The sequence below is a fragment of the Molothrus ater genome, chromosome 2 (genome assembly GCF_012460135.2).
Source record: "Molothrus ater isolate BHLD 08-10-18 breed brown headed cowbird chromosome 2, BPBGC_Mater_1.1, whole genome shotgun sequence".
NCBI classification, from domain to species: domain Eukaryota; kingdom Metazoa; phylum Chordata; class Aves; order Passeriformes; family Icteridae; genus Molothrus; species Molothrus ater.
Window position 1 is genome coordinate 86,855,207 of NC_050479.2, and position 18,927 is coordinate 86,874,133.

The window sequence follows — 18,927 nt, forward strand, 5'->3', positions numbered from 1 at the left end:
TCTTGTTCTCTGTCCCTCACCAGCTCTGAGGGAAAAGCTGATCTAGAAGTGACCATCCCTGACACCATCACTGAGTGGAAAGCCAATGCATTCTGCACTTCAGCAGACACAGGCTTTGGCCTGTCCCCAACAGTGTCCCTCAGAGCCTTCCAGCCCTTCTTTGTGGAGCTCACCATGCCCTACTCTGTGGTGCGTGGGGAGTCCTTCACGCTGAAAGCCACCGTTTTCAACTACCTGCCTGCCTGCATCAGGGTAAGGGATGCTCACGGCTTTGCTCAGCCTAACAGCCATGGGGAGACTGCAGTGGGCCCTTTTTAACCAGGTGTTCTGAGCCAGATGACTGATCTGCAAATGTAATTTCATATAGGTGTACGTATGTACAAATCCTTGTTGTATTCAGTGAAGAGGGAATGTGTTTTCCCTGTCAAAGTTTTGAAAGCTGCATTTGATTCAGAACCTGAAGTGCTGCTACTGAGAGCCCCAGCCTTGTCATCACAAATTTATGTCACTGTTCTACAGAAATAGAGAACGTGGGTTTTTCACAGATCACAGAATCATTGCATGCCCAAGTGGAAATTCCAGGTTCACCAGGGGGGATATTTCTGTTCAGCCTTTAGTCTCATCTCACAAAACTTCACAGAAGATTTGCTGGAATTTGCAGACTTCCTGTAATTTGTTGCATCTGTCCCTAAAACACTGAGGAGAGCTATTTGGCTTCACCATTCTTACCTGCATTTTTTTCTAACAAAAAAACACAAGAGAAAATTTGGGAAGGGATTAGTACATAATCTCAATTGCCTTTGCTTAGTTTTTTATAAATACAGATTTTTATTCTAAAAGGAATGAAGCTGAAACAAGGAGGGGCACTTATCCAGTCATTCCAATGCACTCTCACTTGTGTCTGTATTTCCTATTTTGTTTGCTATTTTCAGGCTCTTTCTTCCACTTTTCCTTGTTCCCTTATTCTACTTTTCTTTGTTCCCTTACTAGCTTTCCCACTGCTGGTGTTTTATCTCTTCACCTAACTAATCATGAGGGAGATCTATAATTCATGGCACGACTGGTCTGTGCTATTCATTTTCCCAGAATCGATTTCCTTTCCAAAGATGCTGTTCTCTACAGTTACCTCCCTGATCTCCTACAATTGCATAAATTTCAGTAATTTCCTCCTTTATCAGGCAGCTCTTGCTCTGCAATACCCATAATAGATAGCTCCACTACCAATTATTAATACCCATAGTAGGTAGCTCCATGTACTGCATTGTCTGCAATAGTTCCAGCTTCTCCCCAAGTCCAGACCTCATGACCCTTCTCTGTACAACTGGCAGGTCAGTGTGTCTCTGGCTGAATCTACTGATTTCCTGGCTGTACCAGTGGGGAAACAGGAGGAATCCTACTGCATCTGTGTGAATGAAAGAAAAACTGTTGCTTGGGCAGTAACACCAAGATCTCTAGGTAAGAGACCAGATGACAAGATACTGGGATCAGATAGCAGTGTGTGGCACCAGAACTCTGGTGTGAGGAGCTAGATGACTCCAAACCTGTTTGGAAGGATCTTCTCTATGTCAGAAATCCAGCCTCCATGCTGAGACACTACACTGGGTGTAATGTTTCCAGGTCCTAAACAAGTGATGTGTAACAGGCCACGGCTTTCCCAACATTTTAATAGAAATCACAAATTCCCTTAAGGCATGTAAGGAACTCAGACATTCCAGCTGTAGAGCTAAGAATGTCTTGCCTTAACTTGGTTGGGTCTGAAACTTTTTAATGAAAACTTGTTTTCTCTGAAGCCTCCCAGAAAAAGGTCATTTGATTTATAGGACCTTCCCAATCACTGCTTCATACTGATGGACTAACACCTGCTTGGGCGGCCATCACACAGGAGGTGATCTGGAAGGCTGCATCGGGATCAGGATAAAACCCTGTCTCAGATTTAGTTCTCCTCTTGGAAAAGCTTCTCTGTAATGCATCCCAGAATTCCCAGCACAAACACAAACCTGTATTTCCCTTGCTCTGCCTGGCAGGGCTGACTGACCCCTGTTTCCTCCAGGGCAGGTGGAGTTCTCAGTGACCACTGAGGCCCTACAGAACCAGCAGCCCTGTGGGAATGACATTGTGGAGACCCCTGAGAAAGGGAGGAAGGACACGGTCATCAGGCAGCTGCTGGTGGAGGTACGTGGGCTGCTCCTTCTGGTGGCACAGAAAAGCAGCAAGAGCAACAGCCAGAGCTGCTGTGTGATAAAGGTTTTCTGGTTTAGCCATGAGAGCAGCAATAATGGCTTGTGGGACTCTTATTCTGCAAACTTTTACAAAAGAAGCACTGATAAATCTAACACAGGCCAATAGAGGCCATAACTCATAGTGCTGCCATCTCACAGTCAAAGCAGGGTCTTACATTACATGGAGGGACAGGAATAATAAGGCAGGCAATAATGACAGGGGTTTTTCCGAGACACATCATATCAGAGATAAATGAGAAATCCTTGTGTTTGTCTGTAATAAATCACAGGGAAAGGCTGTGAATAGAACACTAGCCAGAAAGCTTATGCTTCTCCTCCAGCCCATGGTCAGTACTCTGGAATCTGGAACAGTCACTGCAATCTACAAATATTTCTAAGCAAAACTACCATGACTCTTTTGAATTATTTTTATTACACCTCTAAGAATGTTCAAAAAAGTGTAACTAACCTTTTATTTTTACATTCTTTTGTACACTTCTTTTCTTAAGCAGTGTTTTGCAATGATAATAACATAGCTTTTCACATGGTAAGTTGCCAGTCATAAAATTAATCCTCAGTATAAAATTCCCAGTGATGCTATGAGCAAAAAAAAAGCACCAGATTGTTATATAGACAAATTTGTATCATAATAAGTCCTCCTTACATTGCAGACATTCCAGTTTTCAGTAAGGCAGAGCAAAGATTCATGTAGCTTCCAAAATGTGTTGCTAACTGGAATGTAGTGATGGAACAACAGTCCTATCTGCTAGGCTTTTTTGTTTGTTTGTTTGTTTGTTTGTTTGTTTGTTTGTTTTATAAATGGATTTGAATGTATAATACATGAACAACTGTTTTATATTTCAGGAAATGTTCCTAATTTCACAGACCCCTTCAGGAAAAAGACTGTTTGTTTAGTTCTTTGAAGATACAGGAAGATAGAGCACTGTAAAATCTTTTCTCACAGATGGCAGGGGAATGTAAATTACTGAACAAGTATTAGAGTTACTTCTGTCAGGGTGTCTGAGAGATTGCTCCTGCTATCCTGTTATTGTAATGTGGCAATTAATCTACAGCAAGCCCTGACAGGATGGAATTTGAGATTAGCATCCAAGGCTGAACAATTAATTAGCAGGAATGGATACAGTGTAACATGCTTGGGGTGAGCTCCATTGTCTTGAGCACATGGATGGCAACATTCCCTGCAGCAGGCACTGCAGCCCAGAGAGAGAGAGAAGTGAGGGTGCCAGAGGCCCCAGGGCATCTTCCTGCCCCTCAAGAAACCAAGCCTCATTGAGGGCTCTTTAGGAAAAGGGATTTTTTTTTTCACCCAGGAATTTCTCATCTGGAAAGGAAAATCTTTCAAACAATTACACTTTGTCTTTTTTCATTTCCTGTTGGAAATCAAACAAAACAATGGATTTCTCATTTAGTTGCATATCAGAATGACATACTGAGACAAACAAGAAGGTGCCTTTTCAAACAAAAGCATTTAGCTCTATCACAGTTTATCCAGAAAACTTTTTCTTTTTTTCTTGTTTTCTTCTGTTTTTTTTCCTGCTCTTTTAATACTTTTCTGTCTTTTCATACTGAAGAATGAGAGACAATGTATTCTGATTGTGAGAAAGTGAAGACAATAACACCATTGTTCACATGCTGGAAAAAAAATATCAGCTGGCAAACACTGGAAACCAGTAGTGAAACAATGGGAACTCTCCTATTTAGAGGTTGAAAAACTGGTGCAGTAATCTCACTAAAATAAATTCTGACAAAAACCAGTTTTCTAGTAAACATTTGATTCCTGAGTTCTCAGCAAAATATTTTCACCCATCTTAACAGAAAAGAGGGATTCTTTTCTTACTTCAAAGACTAAACTAGAATTAATAAACCGGTTGACCGTGGCACACATTTAAATTTTGGTTGTTGTAGCATGTCAGTTGTAGGTGCATTGGGGTGCTCTAGCTGCCACCAGTCAAAGTTCTTGCATACACATTCTCTCAGTGTGCCAGGCACTCAGCCATCACCACAGCCTGGAGAGCTCTGCTAGACTGGGCCACAGTGAGTGGCAACTCAGATCACCAGGTCCCGTGTCCCTGTTGACAACATCACCCTGCATGTTATCTCCATCACAACCTGTGAAGCTGCAGGGCCTCTCTCAGTAAAAAGAAAGAAAAGAAAATGTATTACATTTCATACTTGTAATTAGCCAGTATGTTACAGTTCTCAATTATCCTCAGATTACTGCATGGAGAAGAAAAATTTCTAGGCAATTTTCAAAGAGTGCCTTTTACTTTCCCTTTTGATATTTCTTCCTTTTCTTTGTTGCTGCTGTTTCTCATTTTTTGCTCTTTTTTTTCCCTTGCTCTTTTTCCCAAGCCGGAAGGGACTGAAGTGGAAACCACATACAATTCTGTGCTCTGTGCATCTGGTAAGAGCTATTTGTTTAACAAAACTTTCTTTGCTGAGGTAGAAACTAAAGACAAAGGTGGAAAAAAAGGTTTTTGAGTGCTCCACTCTGAGAAGAAATGTGTAGGGATCTGATAAAATTGAACAAACTAGATGTACGTCCAACTGTTAGTGAAAACAATTCTTCCTGTGGAAGAAGAGCTGAGAATGTCACAATGTCTACAAGTAGAGAGGGAGAAGTACATCTTTTAGGAAATGAGGCTGGCCAGGTCAATGCAAGGAGAGAGTGTTTGGGATTTGATTCAGTTATCTCTAATGCCTTTCATTTAACAGATGTAAAATCAAAAACCAGACTCTGTGGTAAGCCAGGTCTGCCCATCCAAGCATAAAGGGCCAGAAAAATAGGCTGGAAAAGGTGTATTTGTCAGTCAAAACTGGTTGATGGTGCCATGTAGAAGTCCATGACCACCTGTGTGTAAGGATATTGCAGGCCCAATAGAAAATTTGTAGGATGGGAAACTTCATCAACAAAATTACAGATGAATGGATTTGTTGAAGTCAGGAAACCCCTCTTCAGTTTTCTTACCCATGGATAGCTGCTATCCATGCATTGTAGATACATCTGGAATTGTAACCAAATTAATCTGCTTTTTATCCCAGAAGAGTCAGTGTCGCAGACAGTCTCCTTGGCTCTCCCAGAGACTGTGGTGGATGGCTCAGCCAGAGCATATTTCTCAGTGCTAGGTAAGTGAAACCTCCTCAAAGCATCACATGCTATTTTGAAACACTGCCACTTCAGGCTGTGCTCAGTCTAATGGCCAATTTACACTGTGAATTGTCCCATTGCCCAGGTGACATCATGGGCACTGCCATGCAGAACCTGCACCAGCTCCTCCAGATGCCCTTTGGCTGTGGGGAGCAGAACATGGTCCTGTTTGCCCCCAACATCTACGTCCTGGACTATCTGAACAAGACAGGGCAGCTGAGTGAGGAGATCAAATCCAAGGCCACTGGATACTTAGTGAGCGGTGAGCTTTTACCTTTGTTCATCCCTTCCCTTGGCTATTGGATAAGTACACTGTTGGCCACTGGCCTGGATGATCTGTTGGAAGCTCTAGAAAGGAACAGGGTACTGGCAGCTTAGGGGTATTCAATACAGGATCTGTAAGAAGGAATCCTATGCTTAGTTGGACGTACAGGGTGAGAGACAGCACCATCCAAACAGGAACACAGAAAAAGCCCAGGGTTGGCAATAACTCAGTATTTCCCTCCATAAAAATGGTTATATGAACAACATAAATCAGACTATAATCATTAATCATGGCAGCTGCTTATGTAGATCTTGAATTCTCCTTAGGATTGAGGTGTGAAAGTATTGCTCACCTTTGACCAGGGCAGAATTTTACCACATTATCTAGGGCATGATGACAGACACAACATCAGTACATATGCACACAGTGGGCATCTGCCGACTAGCAAGGGGTGGTTGTGACTCAGTTATTTTTGCAGGAAAATTGCATTTCCTCCAAAGAAAACTATCCTGTCTTCTGCATTCCTATCCTGTGTAGGACTCACATTTTTAATCAGTTCTCATTTGGGAATCATTCTCCCATTTCTCTCAAGTTTGGGATGAATTTACCTCTCCTCCTGAAGTCTTGGGCAGAGAGCAGCAGTGACTACAGATAGCCAGTTTCCAGGTGTTTTTGGAGAGAGGAAGAGCACAAGAATAGAGATATTCAAAGTTCAGGGTTTCCCTGAACTTCCTTTTATAATACTGAGCAGCACATTAGGTCACATTTGTGCCACAGCCAAGTGGAACAGTGTCTCCCATGTCAGCAGCACAGGTCACATGTGTGCCATAGCCAAGGGAGACAATGTCTGCTGCATTTCCCTTGCATGGCTCTTTGAAAAGCACTGCAGCAACTGAAATATATTTTCACTCTTCATTTCAGGGTATCAAAGGCAATTGAAGTACAAACACCGGGATGGTTCTTATAGCACCTTTGGGCCACGTTATGGGCAAGTTGGTAATACCTGGTAAGACTTCAGTACCTCTGGCTTTTCATTTCTGTTTTTCATGCCCTCTTATTCCTCAGTGTTATCTTGTACTTGGCCATTGTGGGGTTTGGAATGGAGGTGGAGATGAAGTTAAATGGGCCCTATGACCTCTGGTGGATACAGGGCCTACTCAGGATGTCTTGGCTCCCTCTATCACTTTCAGGCTCACAGCCTTTGTCCTCAAGTCCTTTGCCCAGGCCCGGCCTCACATCTTCATAGAGGAGAAGCACATCCAGGATGCTTTGATCTGGCTTACTCAGAAGCAGAAGGAGAATGGCTGTTTCCGCAGCTCTGGGACACTCCTGAACAATGCCATGAAGGTAACAAATCTGCCTGGTTGGCTCCAAATGGGCTTTGTCAGGCTGGAACTTGACCATAAGTCACTCTGGCATCAATAGAGTTATTTCAGCAATTGGGGTGTGGGAGGGAGCAAGGAAGCAGAAAGAAGTCAGCACCATCTTCTGAAGGACTCAGCATGAAAAGGAAGCCAGGGAGAATTTGTCCCTGCAAGATGTAGATATGTAGCACAGGGAGAAGCCAGTGGCACTCTCTGGGATCAACAAGTACTTCTGTGTTTCCCTGCAGGGTGGAGTGAATGACGAGGTCACACTGGCAGCCTACATCACTATTGCACTGCTGGAGATTCCTCTGCCTGTAACTGTACGTGCCTGCACCCCCACCTGAGCCACAGATGGTACTAACCTGCCCTACTAGTATCCCCATGCCCAGATTGCCAGGTTCCTTTACCTTTGGAAAGAAGAAATCCTGTCTGAATAGTCTTTTCATTCAAGCTTAGACTGAAGGAACATCTTCCTCCATTTTCTTCTCCTCTCCCGTTTTATATACACATTTCATTTAACATTTTTCTGAGTTCCTCTGTGGATGATAACGGATTTGCTCCATACAGCTTGGATTGACAGTGAGTTAAATAATATTTAATTCTCTGAAGTATGCCAAATAGGTTTTCTACACCCACAGAAATCTCCTTCTGTTTCTTAGAATAGTAGAATCCTGTTGAACCGCTCTTGGGCCTATTGGGAAGATACAGCACCACCGGTCTGTAAAAAGGGGTGGCACACTCAGGCATTCATTGTCATTTTCTCTACTTCTTGTAGATGGTTTTGTGGGAAATCCCCATCCTTAATGCTTGAAGGATAAGGTATACCTATAGGGAATTCCATCATGGCACCTGTGGAAAGCCTAAGGCCTATTTCAGAGCAGTGTGGGATTGGTCATTCTGATCCCCTCACTTTGAGAGAAGGTGGTTGTGCGGGTAAAACTGAGGTATGAATCACAGCAGAAGGACTGCTGAACCAGTGTGGTTGCCAGGTTGTTGCAATCTCTCCGCTCCAAATGTAGTAGGGAATGTTCTGTGTCCAAAGTTTTTTCCTGTGTAGTAAGAACAAACATAAGGAATTATTGTGGCAGTAAGGTGACATGGATGGCACTAACCTCACCAGAAGAGCATTCTTTCTTTGTCATGTGCTGTGTTTAGAAGCCAAGCTCTCAGGCAGAACCTTATTGGAAAACGAGGATGTTTTCCAGCTTCCCATCTGAGTCCAAACCTGCCACTGCATGTGAAGGAAGGAGTTTGTCACAATCTGAGTGGGGTATGGGGGCATTTCAAGTTAAGCTGTATGAACTAAGATTAGCACAGCCCTTAAGTAATTAAGGCTCATACAGAATATTTCTATAAGTAAAATAAGCCATGTTAAACCCTGATAAATACCTTAATAGCACTGTCCTTAGCATATGTGTCTACTGTCACATCCTGTCATTAGGCTGCACTCCTCCCCAACATCTACCTTACAAACAGTGGTAGGCATAGACACAACCAATTTTGGTTTTATTCTTTGCTTTCTTGAAACCAGCTGAACTGCTTCTCCAAAGGGGATCACAAAAGATTTCATCTTGTAGTACACACACAGTGAAATTCAAAGCACAAAGCAACAGAAAAGTATGTCTTTTCCTTCTAGACCCTTTATTAAGCTGTAAATGTGCTGTTAGCTTTCAGGTCATGGCATGCTCTCCCTGCAGAGCTACTTTCTCAACTTTTATACCAGCTTTTCCATCACAAATGAGGAGCAGTCATGTCTTGCTGAGGGTTTGTGGTGTAACAGTGTGTGTAAGTCATAACAACATGTAAAGTATTTTACTTTGCTGTAGTGATTGCACTCTTAAACCAATATATGCATTGCTAATGTGAACATCACAAAAAAACTTCCAGAAAATAGAAAAAAGCCACATCTTTTTTTTTCTTGTGTGGAGATAGAGTTCACCAGCAGACTAGAATCTATAGTACTTCCAGAAAGTGAATTTTTTTGAAAATGCCCTGGAAAGGGGGAAACAAACAAAAAGGAAAGGATAGAGCAGAGGGTGAAAGCACAGAACAGTCTCAGGGTGATAGCTGAAGGAGGAAAGCAAGTATTCAGTAAACCTAAAGCAAGGAAGTAATTCAGAGAAATCCTCTTACCCCAGAACACAATCAGACCAGTAATTCTTCGCAAGGAAGAAGGATTGGAGCACTGCTTCACAGTCTTTAAATAAAACTGGGAAAAACCATTACAAGAAGACATGTTAAAGAAAAGTAGATTCAAGATAAGGAGCAGCCTTTGGCTGCCCATTTGTTCAGGAATTATTAGGCCTGGAGGAAAGGGATACATGAGGGTAAAATCTTTGTCAGGCTAAAAAGTGGGATGCTAAGGGTCCACAGGTACCACCCAATTTGTATTGTTCCAAGATGGAACTCAGTATGATCACCTCTCATTCAGTCTCTCTCTCCTTCCAGCACTCAGTGGTGCGGAATGCTCTGTTCTGCCTGGAAACAGCAGCAAATCAGAAGGAAAACCATGTGTACACCAAGGCACTGCTGGCATACGCCTTTGCCCTGGCAGGGAAAAGGGACCAGCGGAAGGCATTGCTTGACTCACTTGAAAAGGAAGCTGTGAGAAAGGGTGAGTGTTCCTGGTGGGACGTGGCTTTCACCAGCCTTACACCTTCCCTTGGCAGATTGGCTTTTGCTGGTGGGGCAGTGGCTGCAGGCACTGGCCTCTGTGGGTAGGGAAAGGTGTAGGGAGAGGAAAGACCTGTGCAAAGGGATTACTTTTCTGAGAGGTTCCTTTTGGAGGCTGCAGCACAAGTTCTCAGTTGTCAGAGGAAATCCTCTAATCCTTCAGAATTATTCTGTTTAAGTCGGGCTGGACAGTGGTTTTAACCAAGCTGTGGGGACTGTAGCCCACAAATGTGAATGTGAAGTTGAGGACAAAGTGGTGTCTAGGCCTGAGGCTCAGGCAGCAGTCTCATACTCATTGTAAACCTGCAAAATGTGTACACCTGACCCTTCCCACTTCACCCTGCATGACAGACACATCCCGGAGGCTCCGTCCTCCCAGCTGGGTCAGGCAGCAGGTCAGGAAGCGCCTTGCAGTATTTCCCAGTAACAGCTGCTTGCTGTCTCTCTCCCTGGCTCCTGTGAAGATGGCTCTGTTCACTGGCAGCGGCCTGGCAAGGAGCCCGAGGCTGATCTCCCGTTCCATCGCTACCGAGCTCCCTCTGCGGAAGTGGAGATGACGGCCTACGTGCTGCTGGCCCAGCTCACCTCGCAGCCAGCCCCTGCCCAGGAGGAGCTGGCTTCTGCATCCCTCATTGCAAAGTGGATCAGCAGCCAGCAGAATCCCAATGGAGGCTTCTCCTCTACCCAGGTGAGCTGCTTCCCTCCGGCCACCTCACACATCGAGGTGTGCCAGAAGATGGCACATGTCAGAGAGCCAGGTGGGAGCACAGGAGTTTTGTCAGGAAGGTGGGAACTGTAGCCCTGCAATGGATCCATGCAGTACCTCCCATGGCTGCCAAGTTCCTGAGAGGCTGCAGACAAATATGTCAGGTAGTGCCCCTGGGAAGGGAAATATGCTGAAGCTGCTCTTGCCCTCTGTCTTTTCTTCTTAACACTTTTGGAGAAAGTGAGGATGGAGGGGAGGGTGCCAGCTGGCAGAGAGGGCAGGCTGTAGGAGGACAGGCTACAGGAGGAGAGGCTCATTGCATGCCCTGCTGGGGCACTGGGACTCGTCTCTTTCAGGACACAGTGGTGGCTCTCCAAGCCTTGTCCCTGTACGGAGCTGCCACCTATGCCAAGAGCGGGGCAGCTTCCAAAGTGGCCCTGCACTCTGGAGGGGACTTCCAGCAAGACTTCCAAGTGGATCCCAGCAACCGGCTGCTGCTCCAGCGCGTGCCCCTTCCCCAGCTGCCAGGGCAGTACAGCGTGGAGGTGTCTGGTGAAGGATGCGTCTACCTGCAGGTGAGGCTGATGGGGACAGCGGGCATCCTGGAGGGGAGCCCCTGGCCAGGCTGGAGAGGACACAATCATAGGATCATCCAGGCTGGAAAACACCCTGAGATCATCAAATCCTTCCCTGGAGGTAGAGGAGAGTAAAGAACAGGAGAGAGGGGAGAGGTGCAAGGCTGTGGGTAAAGGACAGAAGATAGAGAGAGGGATGTGGAAGAGAGAGTGGGACTCAAGCAGAGCAGTCTCTGCAGTGTGGAGGAGCTGTGAGAAGTGGGGAGGCTGGGTGTGAGAGGGGCCCCTCTCTCCCACGTGGAGCACACACTCACTCACAGACACTCACCCAGAGCTGCTGGCTGTCCCCTAGACCAGCCTGAGGTACAATGTGCAGCCCACAAAGGAGGAGGCGCCCTTCATGCTTCATGTGCACACAGTCCCGGAGGCCTGCGGGGACTCCACAGCTCACAAGGTCTTTGACATTGCCATAAATGTCAGGTGAGTCTGCATTCCGGTCTGAGCTTTCCTCTTGAGCCCTGGGAGCTGGGGGAGGTCTGGTTGTCCCCGGGGGGAGGCAGTCTGAGAGCGCAGCACATTCCTGGGAAGGTGGGCAGGAGGCGGCTGCTCTGTGAGGAGAGGCTCTGGAGGAAGGATTTGTCCTGCTGTGTGGGCAGCCCAGGGCTGGGCTGGAGGGAGGCTGTGCAGATGACTAGGAGAACGTGGCACAGCTGGAGAGGAAGGTGCTGGACTGCCAGGACTTAGTGGGATGCCAAGTGTTATGGAAGAGCTGGAAGCGTGCCCAGCTCTGAGTTGATGTGCACTGGATCTTTGTTGCTTGGTTCCTCAGTTACACAGGGGAGCGCAACGTCTCCAACATGGTGATTGTTGATGTGAAGATGCTGTCAGGATTTGTCCCCTTGAAGTCCTCATTGGGGAAGGTATGGTGCTGTGTGAAGCATTTCTTTGAGTATATCTGTTTTTAATATCAGGCATCAATTTCTTTATTTAAAGTAGCATTTAATTATTTTCCTGGTATCTTTTCCACTCTTAGACCTGTCCATCTTTTCCTCCAGGTCTTCCACCCCCCATCTCTGGAGTAGGGGTGTATAAGGGATGCCAGTAGCAGCATTCCCTTCCCACTCCTCAAGTTCTTGTGGTAGCTTGCAAATATGTGCTGTTTAGCCCCAAATCAAAAGATGGAAGGAGACCATCCAGTCTAATATCAGGCACTCAGGAGCCTTGGGAGATATATGACAGCCATGACAATACTGGTGCCTCATTACATTTTTGTGTCAAGAAGGCGAAGGAGCCTGAGATGGTGGGAGCTGGGGGAAGTCTTAGTTTGTGGGGCTTCATAGAAGAGTGTTTGACAAGTCCCCTGGGAAGTATACTTCCTGTGCTTTACTTCTCAGCACCTACATGGTGAGATTTTAGTGATGGGGAGAAATTGAAGATTGACTAACGTCCCTTCAGAACATCAACCTCCTCCACATCTCCTTTTCCTAGCTTTCAAACACACGGTTTCACCAGATCCAGCGAACAGAAGTGAACACAAACCATGTTTTGCTGTACATTGAGCAGGTGAGGACTAACCCAGGGCTGCCATGGGGCACACACTGAGCTCTGCAGCACAATAGCAGTAACAAAAAATGGAAATGGAGAGCACTGCTAATATCCCCAGAGCATGGGTGGCTGGGGAGAGCACCAGTGTCCCCCCAGAGCAATGGTGGCCAGGGAGAGTGTGGGAGCCTGGGCTCAGTGCAGAGGCACAGGGGAGCCTGGGCTGCAGTGCAGAGCCCCCCTGAGCCTCTACTGCTTCCCTTCCCAGCTGGGCAGGGAGACCCTCAGCTTCTCCTTCACGGTGGAGCGGGACATCCCCGTGCGGGGCCTGAAGCCAGCCCAGGTGAAGGTCTATGACTACTACGAGACAGGTGAGTGCCAGCAGTGCCCGTGGCAGCGAGGCTGGCAGGGGACACGTGGAGGGGCACGGGAGCTGTGGGGACCCGCAGCTGCCCCAGCCTGGCACTGCCACGCCAGCCCTGCCCTGAGCTCTGGGAGGGCAGAGGGACTGGGGCAGAGCCGTCCATGCTGGGGGTCCCGTGTTCATTTCTGGCCCTGCAGTGTGGCCCTGCCTGTGCTTCCAGGCAGACCTGCTGCTCCTTGTGCCTCTGCTGTCCTGGCTGCTGTGCCAGGGTGGCAGTGACAGAGCTCTTTGTGCCCACCTCAGCCCAGTGTGCTGGGAGGAGGTGTCTGAGCAGCCCTTGGCTGCACTGGCAAGGAGACCTGCTGGAGCTGCCTGTGTGGGTGGCTCTGCCTTGCTGCCACTGCTCCCAGACAGGGCTGGCCCTGGGGCTGCCCCCACCCCAACTGGCATCTCTGGGGGAAACTGGGGATGCTGGCACCAGCCTGCTCTGGCAGCCTAGGAAAAGCATCTCTGTGGCACCCATCCCTCTGCCAGCAGTGCCAGGGGTCATGACAGCTCTCCCTTCCCTTCTGTCTTCCAGATGAGTTTGCCACACAGGAATACAATGCTCCCTGCATCACAGGTAGGGTACTGCTTTCTTCACTGCTCTCTCCATCTTCTTCATTATATTTTTGGTCTTCCAGCCAGCACTTGTCTCTTCCTGTTTGAATTTGGATGACATTGGCCCAACGTACACGCACAGATCTTGTGTGTAAAACAAAGAGCATGGGTGTTACAGAGATGGCAAGTTTGCCTTTGGCTGCTGCTGTCTGGAGGAACAGCTGCTTCTTGCTAAGGTTCCTGCTGCCCCAGGGCCTCTCAGGTGACTGCTGTGCCTTATAACCCTGGGCAGGCAGCCCTCAGTGTGGACTTGGAGTCTGAGCTGTCAGGACAGAATACTGTCATCTCTGGGGGATTCTCTGCAATGCAAGGCCATGTGTGTTTGGCTTAGGAGCACAGGTACTTTAGGAGCTTCTGTAATATGGTCTGACCTAGGTTATTTCCCCTGTCCTATATGGAGTCTTCCAATATGAAGTGTGGCAGGTCTTATTTTCCATCAATAATCCAGTTTCAGGTGTTTGGAATATGGAGGCTTCAGGAAAGCAGTGCTCCTGGGAAATGGTTTTTCACAGGACCTGACTGTGACACCTGAGAACAGAGAAAAAGTGATTTGGACTTGGAGAAGGCAAAAGCTTTGCCTTCTGCTGGTGGTAAATGGTGGCATTTATCTCCTTTAGTGTTTCTAACTGAAAAAGTAGAAGAGTCTGAACTCTCACACTTCTGTTCCATAGTGCTTGTTAATCTGGGCTGTGTTCCATAGGTACAGCCGTTTTCTGCTGATTCTGGACCTACAGCCTCCCTTCATGGAAAAATGTGCATAAGTCCAAACATTGAGTAGACAGTAAAACATTTCCAAAGGGTATTTTGGTGTGGTCTGGTTGTCCAGTGTGAGACTCATGGGGAGACCTTAGATTTTAGGCTATTTTTCCCCAGTTCTGTTAAAAGGCAGAGATTTTATTTTCCTTGGAAAGGGGGATGGGAAACTGCCACTTAAGAGGCTCATCCACTACGCTAAATGTACAGAGGTGGCCTGCACTGACTGGAAGGCAGATCTCACTTGCCAAGCTTCCTTCCCTGCCCTGTATAGTAGAGCAACAGAGTGCAGTGGTTTTCTTCCACTCTTTGCAGAGAAATAAACAGAGCACGTCTCACTGGTACAACAACCAGCTTTTCCTGTTTGCACTGTGCTCTTTGCACTCAGTTGTGACAAATCCCACTCTGCTTATCTCTCCCAGTGGGTCAGGGAGAATTTCAGCCCTCTCTCAACCTCACGCTGCCTTGAAAGTGGCACAAGTAGTGAGTGTGGATGATCCTCCACCCTGGTAAAACAGCAACTCTCTCCTGTACTGTGCTCCACACACAACCTGGCTTCCACATCCACATCTTGCTCCCTCTGTCTCTCAACCTTAGAAAGCAGATGGACATATCTCTCTGACTCCTGTTCCCTCCCATCTTCTTTCATCCTTGCAGAGGAAGCAGACCAGGGAAATGACTGAAGAACACTCCCAGATGCTGGAACCTGCCTGCCTCACCACCACCACGCAGCATGACATTAATAATGCCTGCATCGAATGGAAAGTGAACTTTACAAATAAATTAACTGTACTTACCAATGATTTTTGAACAATTTGTTCCCCGTTCCGATTTTTCCTGCTCATCTTTCAGTCACAGCTTTAATCTCCCTGGCTTCTTAGGTTAAAGAGTAACCCATCTAACAATGCCTGTGTGCAGGGAAATAAGGCTAACAAGAGAGGAGGAAAAAAAAAAGAAGACAGAATGATCTAAGTGGGGGTCAGCCTCTCTAATGTATCTGTCTCTGTGTTATGTTCTCTGAACTTATCATCTGAGATGCAGTCTAATCAATGGAGAAAGATAGGTAGTTCGTGGGAACCACTTCTCTCCCCTGACTTAAAAACCATATCCTCCATTGAATTGGTCTCTGCAGAGGCCTCTCCATGTCTCCCACCATTAGGCAGCCTGGAAGATCAACTAATGTTACATGAAATTCAGCCTCTGTGACCTTCCCTGCAGATACCCCTCCTGGGATGGTTTCTTGTTTGTAGAAGAGTGGGAGGAGACAGAGTCTGCCCTCTTCAATGATTAGAGAGTGCCAGGGGGGCAGCAGGGTTGTGTGCATGCATCATGCCTTCAGCTACTGGCTTACAATGGCTTGTCCTCCAGTTGAAGCTTGAGCCTTCTTGTGGAAGTTTCCCTTATCTCATGTCTGCTACTTCTGGGAGATTCCCAAGGAGAAGCTAATGGCATTTGCCACTAACCTACCTGCCTATGTCAAGTTTAAATGGTACACTCATTTAAATCACATAGCTGCTTTGATGAAACTGTCCATAGGCCTCTTAGACACCCCCAGGAATGATCCCCCTTTCTTCGTTTTGCCTCATGAATTTGTGGTTTTAACTTCTGAATGCAAAAAAAATCTTAGGTGCCTGTTTATTCTCATGAAATGCTTACTGTTAGGTATCATGGCATGTTGTGCATCCAAAGTATGCTCAGTTGGCTGTTTCATCCAATTTTTGGTTTAGTGTACCTGCACAAACAGTGTCATTGAGAACAAATAAAATTCTTCATCTATTTTGCTAGATATTAACATTATGTCACTTTGTCTTCTGTTATGTTTGGGGTTTACACACTCAAGGCCTTTTGACACCTCCTATTCAGAGGAGACTGTGGAATGAACCGGCTTCAGTGACAGCTGAGCAAGATTTATAATACAGTTAAATTGCATTTTGTTTTGAATTAGAAGTAACATAGCCATCTATTTTTTCTAACATGAGGCAATTGCTTTTCCAGAGAAAGGAGGGCCTGTATTTGTGAAATAAGCTACATGAGGGACTCCTATAGGTGTATTTGGTTAAGCTTACATTGGCAGGGCAAAAGGCACCTCTGCACGTAGAAACATGTAAGTAAAACACACATGGTGCCATATGACCTCTTGAACTGAGGCTGACTGCCTCTGCATCCATGTAAGACATCTCGAAACCATTTGGAAAATGTACATGAAAAATGTTTAGCCCAAATTACAAGACATGAAGCCAGGTTCTCCCCATTGAAATTTTCGAAGTACTGTAAGCCTAGTTGTGAAGGAGAAAAAAAATAATATTAAAATTACTCAGAAAACCCAGAGGAGATCTATGGATCTCCACTGAGGATAAGATGATAAAGTTCTTATGAAAAATGCAAGTGGTTCTTGGTTGAATTTTTGCCAAAGATTATCTTGAGTGCCATCATGTGTCACATATAGGACAACCAGGTGATCAGACCCAGCTAGCAGAGGTTTAGGAAAGGCAGGTCCTGCTTGATCAGTCTGATCTCCTTCTATGACAAGGTGACCCACTCAATGGATAAGGGAAAGGCCGTGGATGTAGGTTACCCAGACTTCAGTAAAGCCTTTGACACAATTTCCCACAGCTTTCTCCTGGAAAAATTGACTGCCTGTTGCTTGGACAGGTGCACTGTTTGCTGGGTAAAAAGCTGTCTGGATTGGCAGGCCCAGGGAGAGGTCGTGAATGGAGCTACAGAATCCAGCTGCTCGCCAGTGGGGTCCCCAGGGCCCAGTGTTGGGGTCCCCAGGGCCCAGTGTTGGGGTCCCCAGGGCCCAGCGTTGGGGCCACTCCCACTTAATTATCAATGACCTAAGGGGTTCAAGGGCACCCTCAGTAAGTTTGAAGGAAACACCAAGCTAGGCGAGAGTGTTGATCTGCTGGAGGGCAGGGGGGCTCTGCAGAGGGATCTGGACAGGCTGGATCCATGGGTCAAGGCAAGTGGTGTGAGGCCAAGTGCTGGGTCCTACACTTGGGTCACAACAACTCCATGTAACCCTACACAGTTTAGCAGTGGACTGAGCAATGCTGGGTTAATAGTAGGGCTTGACCTTAAAGCCTTACCCAACCAAAAAAATTCTATGAGTGACACTCTGAAGGTCCCAGTCCCTCTCTGATTTCACTTTAGCTGGTTAGAAACAAGCAGACCCTGAGAGAATGGGAAAGCCCACAGGTCTTCTCTTCTGTCTGGGCTTCTGCAAAAGATCAGATTGGACAGGTTCACAGTGTCCTGGCATCTCACAGCAGTGATTTCACAGTGCAGTCAAAGGCAATATGTGATCAGAAGTTTATGTCCAAGGATCACCTGGCAGATAACACTCTCTGTAAAGGCAGAGTGACAAACTTCCAGTGCATAATGGATGAGATATGATGTCCTCTCTCCTTAAAAAATAACTGGCAAGTATGGAGAAAAATCTCCCAACTACTAAAAGCTGTCTGCCTTCTGGTATTCCTGAGGAGTTCTCAAACACCACCTTGCCATGGATGGCTCTGGATTGAAATCTCAGGCCATGACATGGATAGGAAGAGAGACAAGCACAACAGTAAAAGAAAACAAGGCCAGAGACATCTGATGAGAATCAAGAATTAATTTATTTACAGTGTTGCTTCCTTTTTGCTTTTGAGATGTCCTCCTCTAACTTTTCAATACCCCTCCTTTAACATGATCTTCTAGGGGCAGAAACACATGAGCTGATACAGCAAGGCTCCGACAAGATGCATTCTTCAGGAATTTCCTTGTTCTGCCTCAGCTGGAGGTGGGAAAAGAACAAAGTGAGATAAATATTTTGGTGGGTGGTATCCAGAGCCTTGGATATCCCTGTGTTCTGGTGGCTGTGTGAGTTCAAGCCTGTTAAACTATGAGAAACCGCTTCACTTAAAAATGCTCAGTTGCAGATAGATAATAGAATGGGAATGACTGGACACATTCAAAATATCTATGCTACAGAGAGGGGAGGCAGATTTGTCCTGGAGATACATGAGCTATCCAAGCACACATTCTCTCTCAGCAACTGCATTTCCCACGAGAAAGCAAAATCAACCCAGGGAAGAGTTTGAAAGGTCCTCGTAAAGAGATGTGAATAACATCAACATTTCACCAAGGTATTTGGGAGACAATTCCTCAGTACCTTTCAGTGTCTGCAGCATAGCAGATGTGGCCCTAAAAAGGGCAGAGACACAAAAGGCTGAGTGTGATGTTTCATCCCAAGGGAGACCCGAATCTTATTTGCATAAAGTGACACTAACGCAGAGGAAAAGACAATTGCCACTGTACAAACAAAGGCAGTAATACTGAGATTGCTGTATGCAGGGAAGGAAAATGAAAGCTGTATCTGATCTTACAGAGGAAGCTGGGTGGCAGCATTGCTTTTGGTCTCTGTACTGACATTAGGGACTGCTGTAGGCACAGTGAGGAAAATGCTGAGAGTAGACACAGGCCAAGAAAACACAAGGTCTACAAAGACTCTAGTTCAAGACAACTTGTAACAGTCCCTGCCGGAACATCTGAGTTGTTCAAGTGCACCTACCTGTGATGCAGGGAGCACTGTATTCCTGTGTGGCAAACTCATCTGGAAGACAGAAGGGAAGGGAGAGCTGTCATGACCCCTG

At 46.3% G+C, this 18,927-nt stretch overlaps 2 protein-coding genes across 4 annotated transcripts in view; one reads left to right on the forward strand and one right to left on the reverse strand.

Moving 5' to 3' along the window:
- LOC118690904 (alpha-2-macroglobulin-like) overlaps window positions 1-16,085 on the forward strand; it is a 36,683-nt gene extending 20,598 nt beyond the window's left edge. For all 3 annotated transcript variants that reach the window (XM_036389902.2, XM_036389919.2, XM_036389911.2), the window contains exons 19-36: window positions 24-252; window positions 1,329-1,455; window positions 2,051-2,172; window positions 4,593-4,644; window positions 5,283-5,366; window positions 5,474-5,650; window positions 6,575-6,659; window positions 6,844-7,000; window positions 7,266-7,340; window positions 9,469-9,634; window positions 10,158-10,381; window positions 10,756-10,974; window positions 11,327-11,454; window positions 11,804-11,894; window positions 12,463-12,537; window positions 12,785-12,887; window positions 13,461-13,502; window positions 14,951-16,085. In XM_036389902.2, coding sequence (XP_036245795.1) covers window positions 24-252; window positions 1,329-1,455; window positions 2,051-2,172; window positions 4,593-4,644; window positions 5,283-5,366; window positions 5,474-5,650; window positions 6,575-6,659; window positions 6,844-7,000; window positions 7,266-7,340; window positions 9,469-9,634; window positions 10,158-10,381; window positions 10,756-10,974; window positions 11,327-11,454; window positions 11,804-11,894; window positions 12,463-12,537; window positions 12,785-12,887; window positions 13,461-13,502; window positions 14,951-14,976 — 2,182 coding nt within the window. In that variant the 3' untranslated portion in view covers window positions 14,977-16,085. The remainder of the gene's footprint in view (window positions 1-23; window positions 253-1,328; window positions 1,456-2,050; window positions 2,173-4,592; window positions 4,645-5,282; window positions 5,367-5,473; window positions 5,651-6,574; window positions 6,660-6,843; window positions 7,001-7,265; window positions 7,341-9,468; window positions 9,635-10,157; window positions 10,382-10,755; window positions 10,975-11,326; window positions 11,455-11,803; window positions 11,895-12,462; window positions 12,538-12,784; window positions 12,888-13,460; window positions 13,503-14,950) is intronic.
- A 1,806-nt stretch (window positions 16,086-17,891) lies between these two features.
- The window catches only part of LOC118690896 (alpha-2-macroglobulin-like), a 30,540-nt gene continuing 29,504 nt past the window's right edge, over window positions 17,892-18,927 (reverse strand). Inside the window, 2 exon segments of the mRNA XM_036389892.2 lie at window positions 17,892-18,068; window positions 18,846-18,887. Coding sequence (XP_036245785.1) covers window positions 18,043-18,068; window positions 18,846-18,887 — 68 coding nt within the window. The 3' untranslated portion in view covers window positions 17,892-18,042.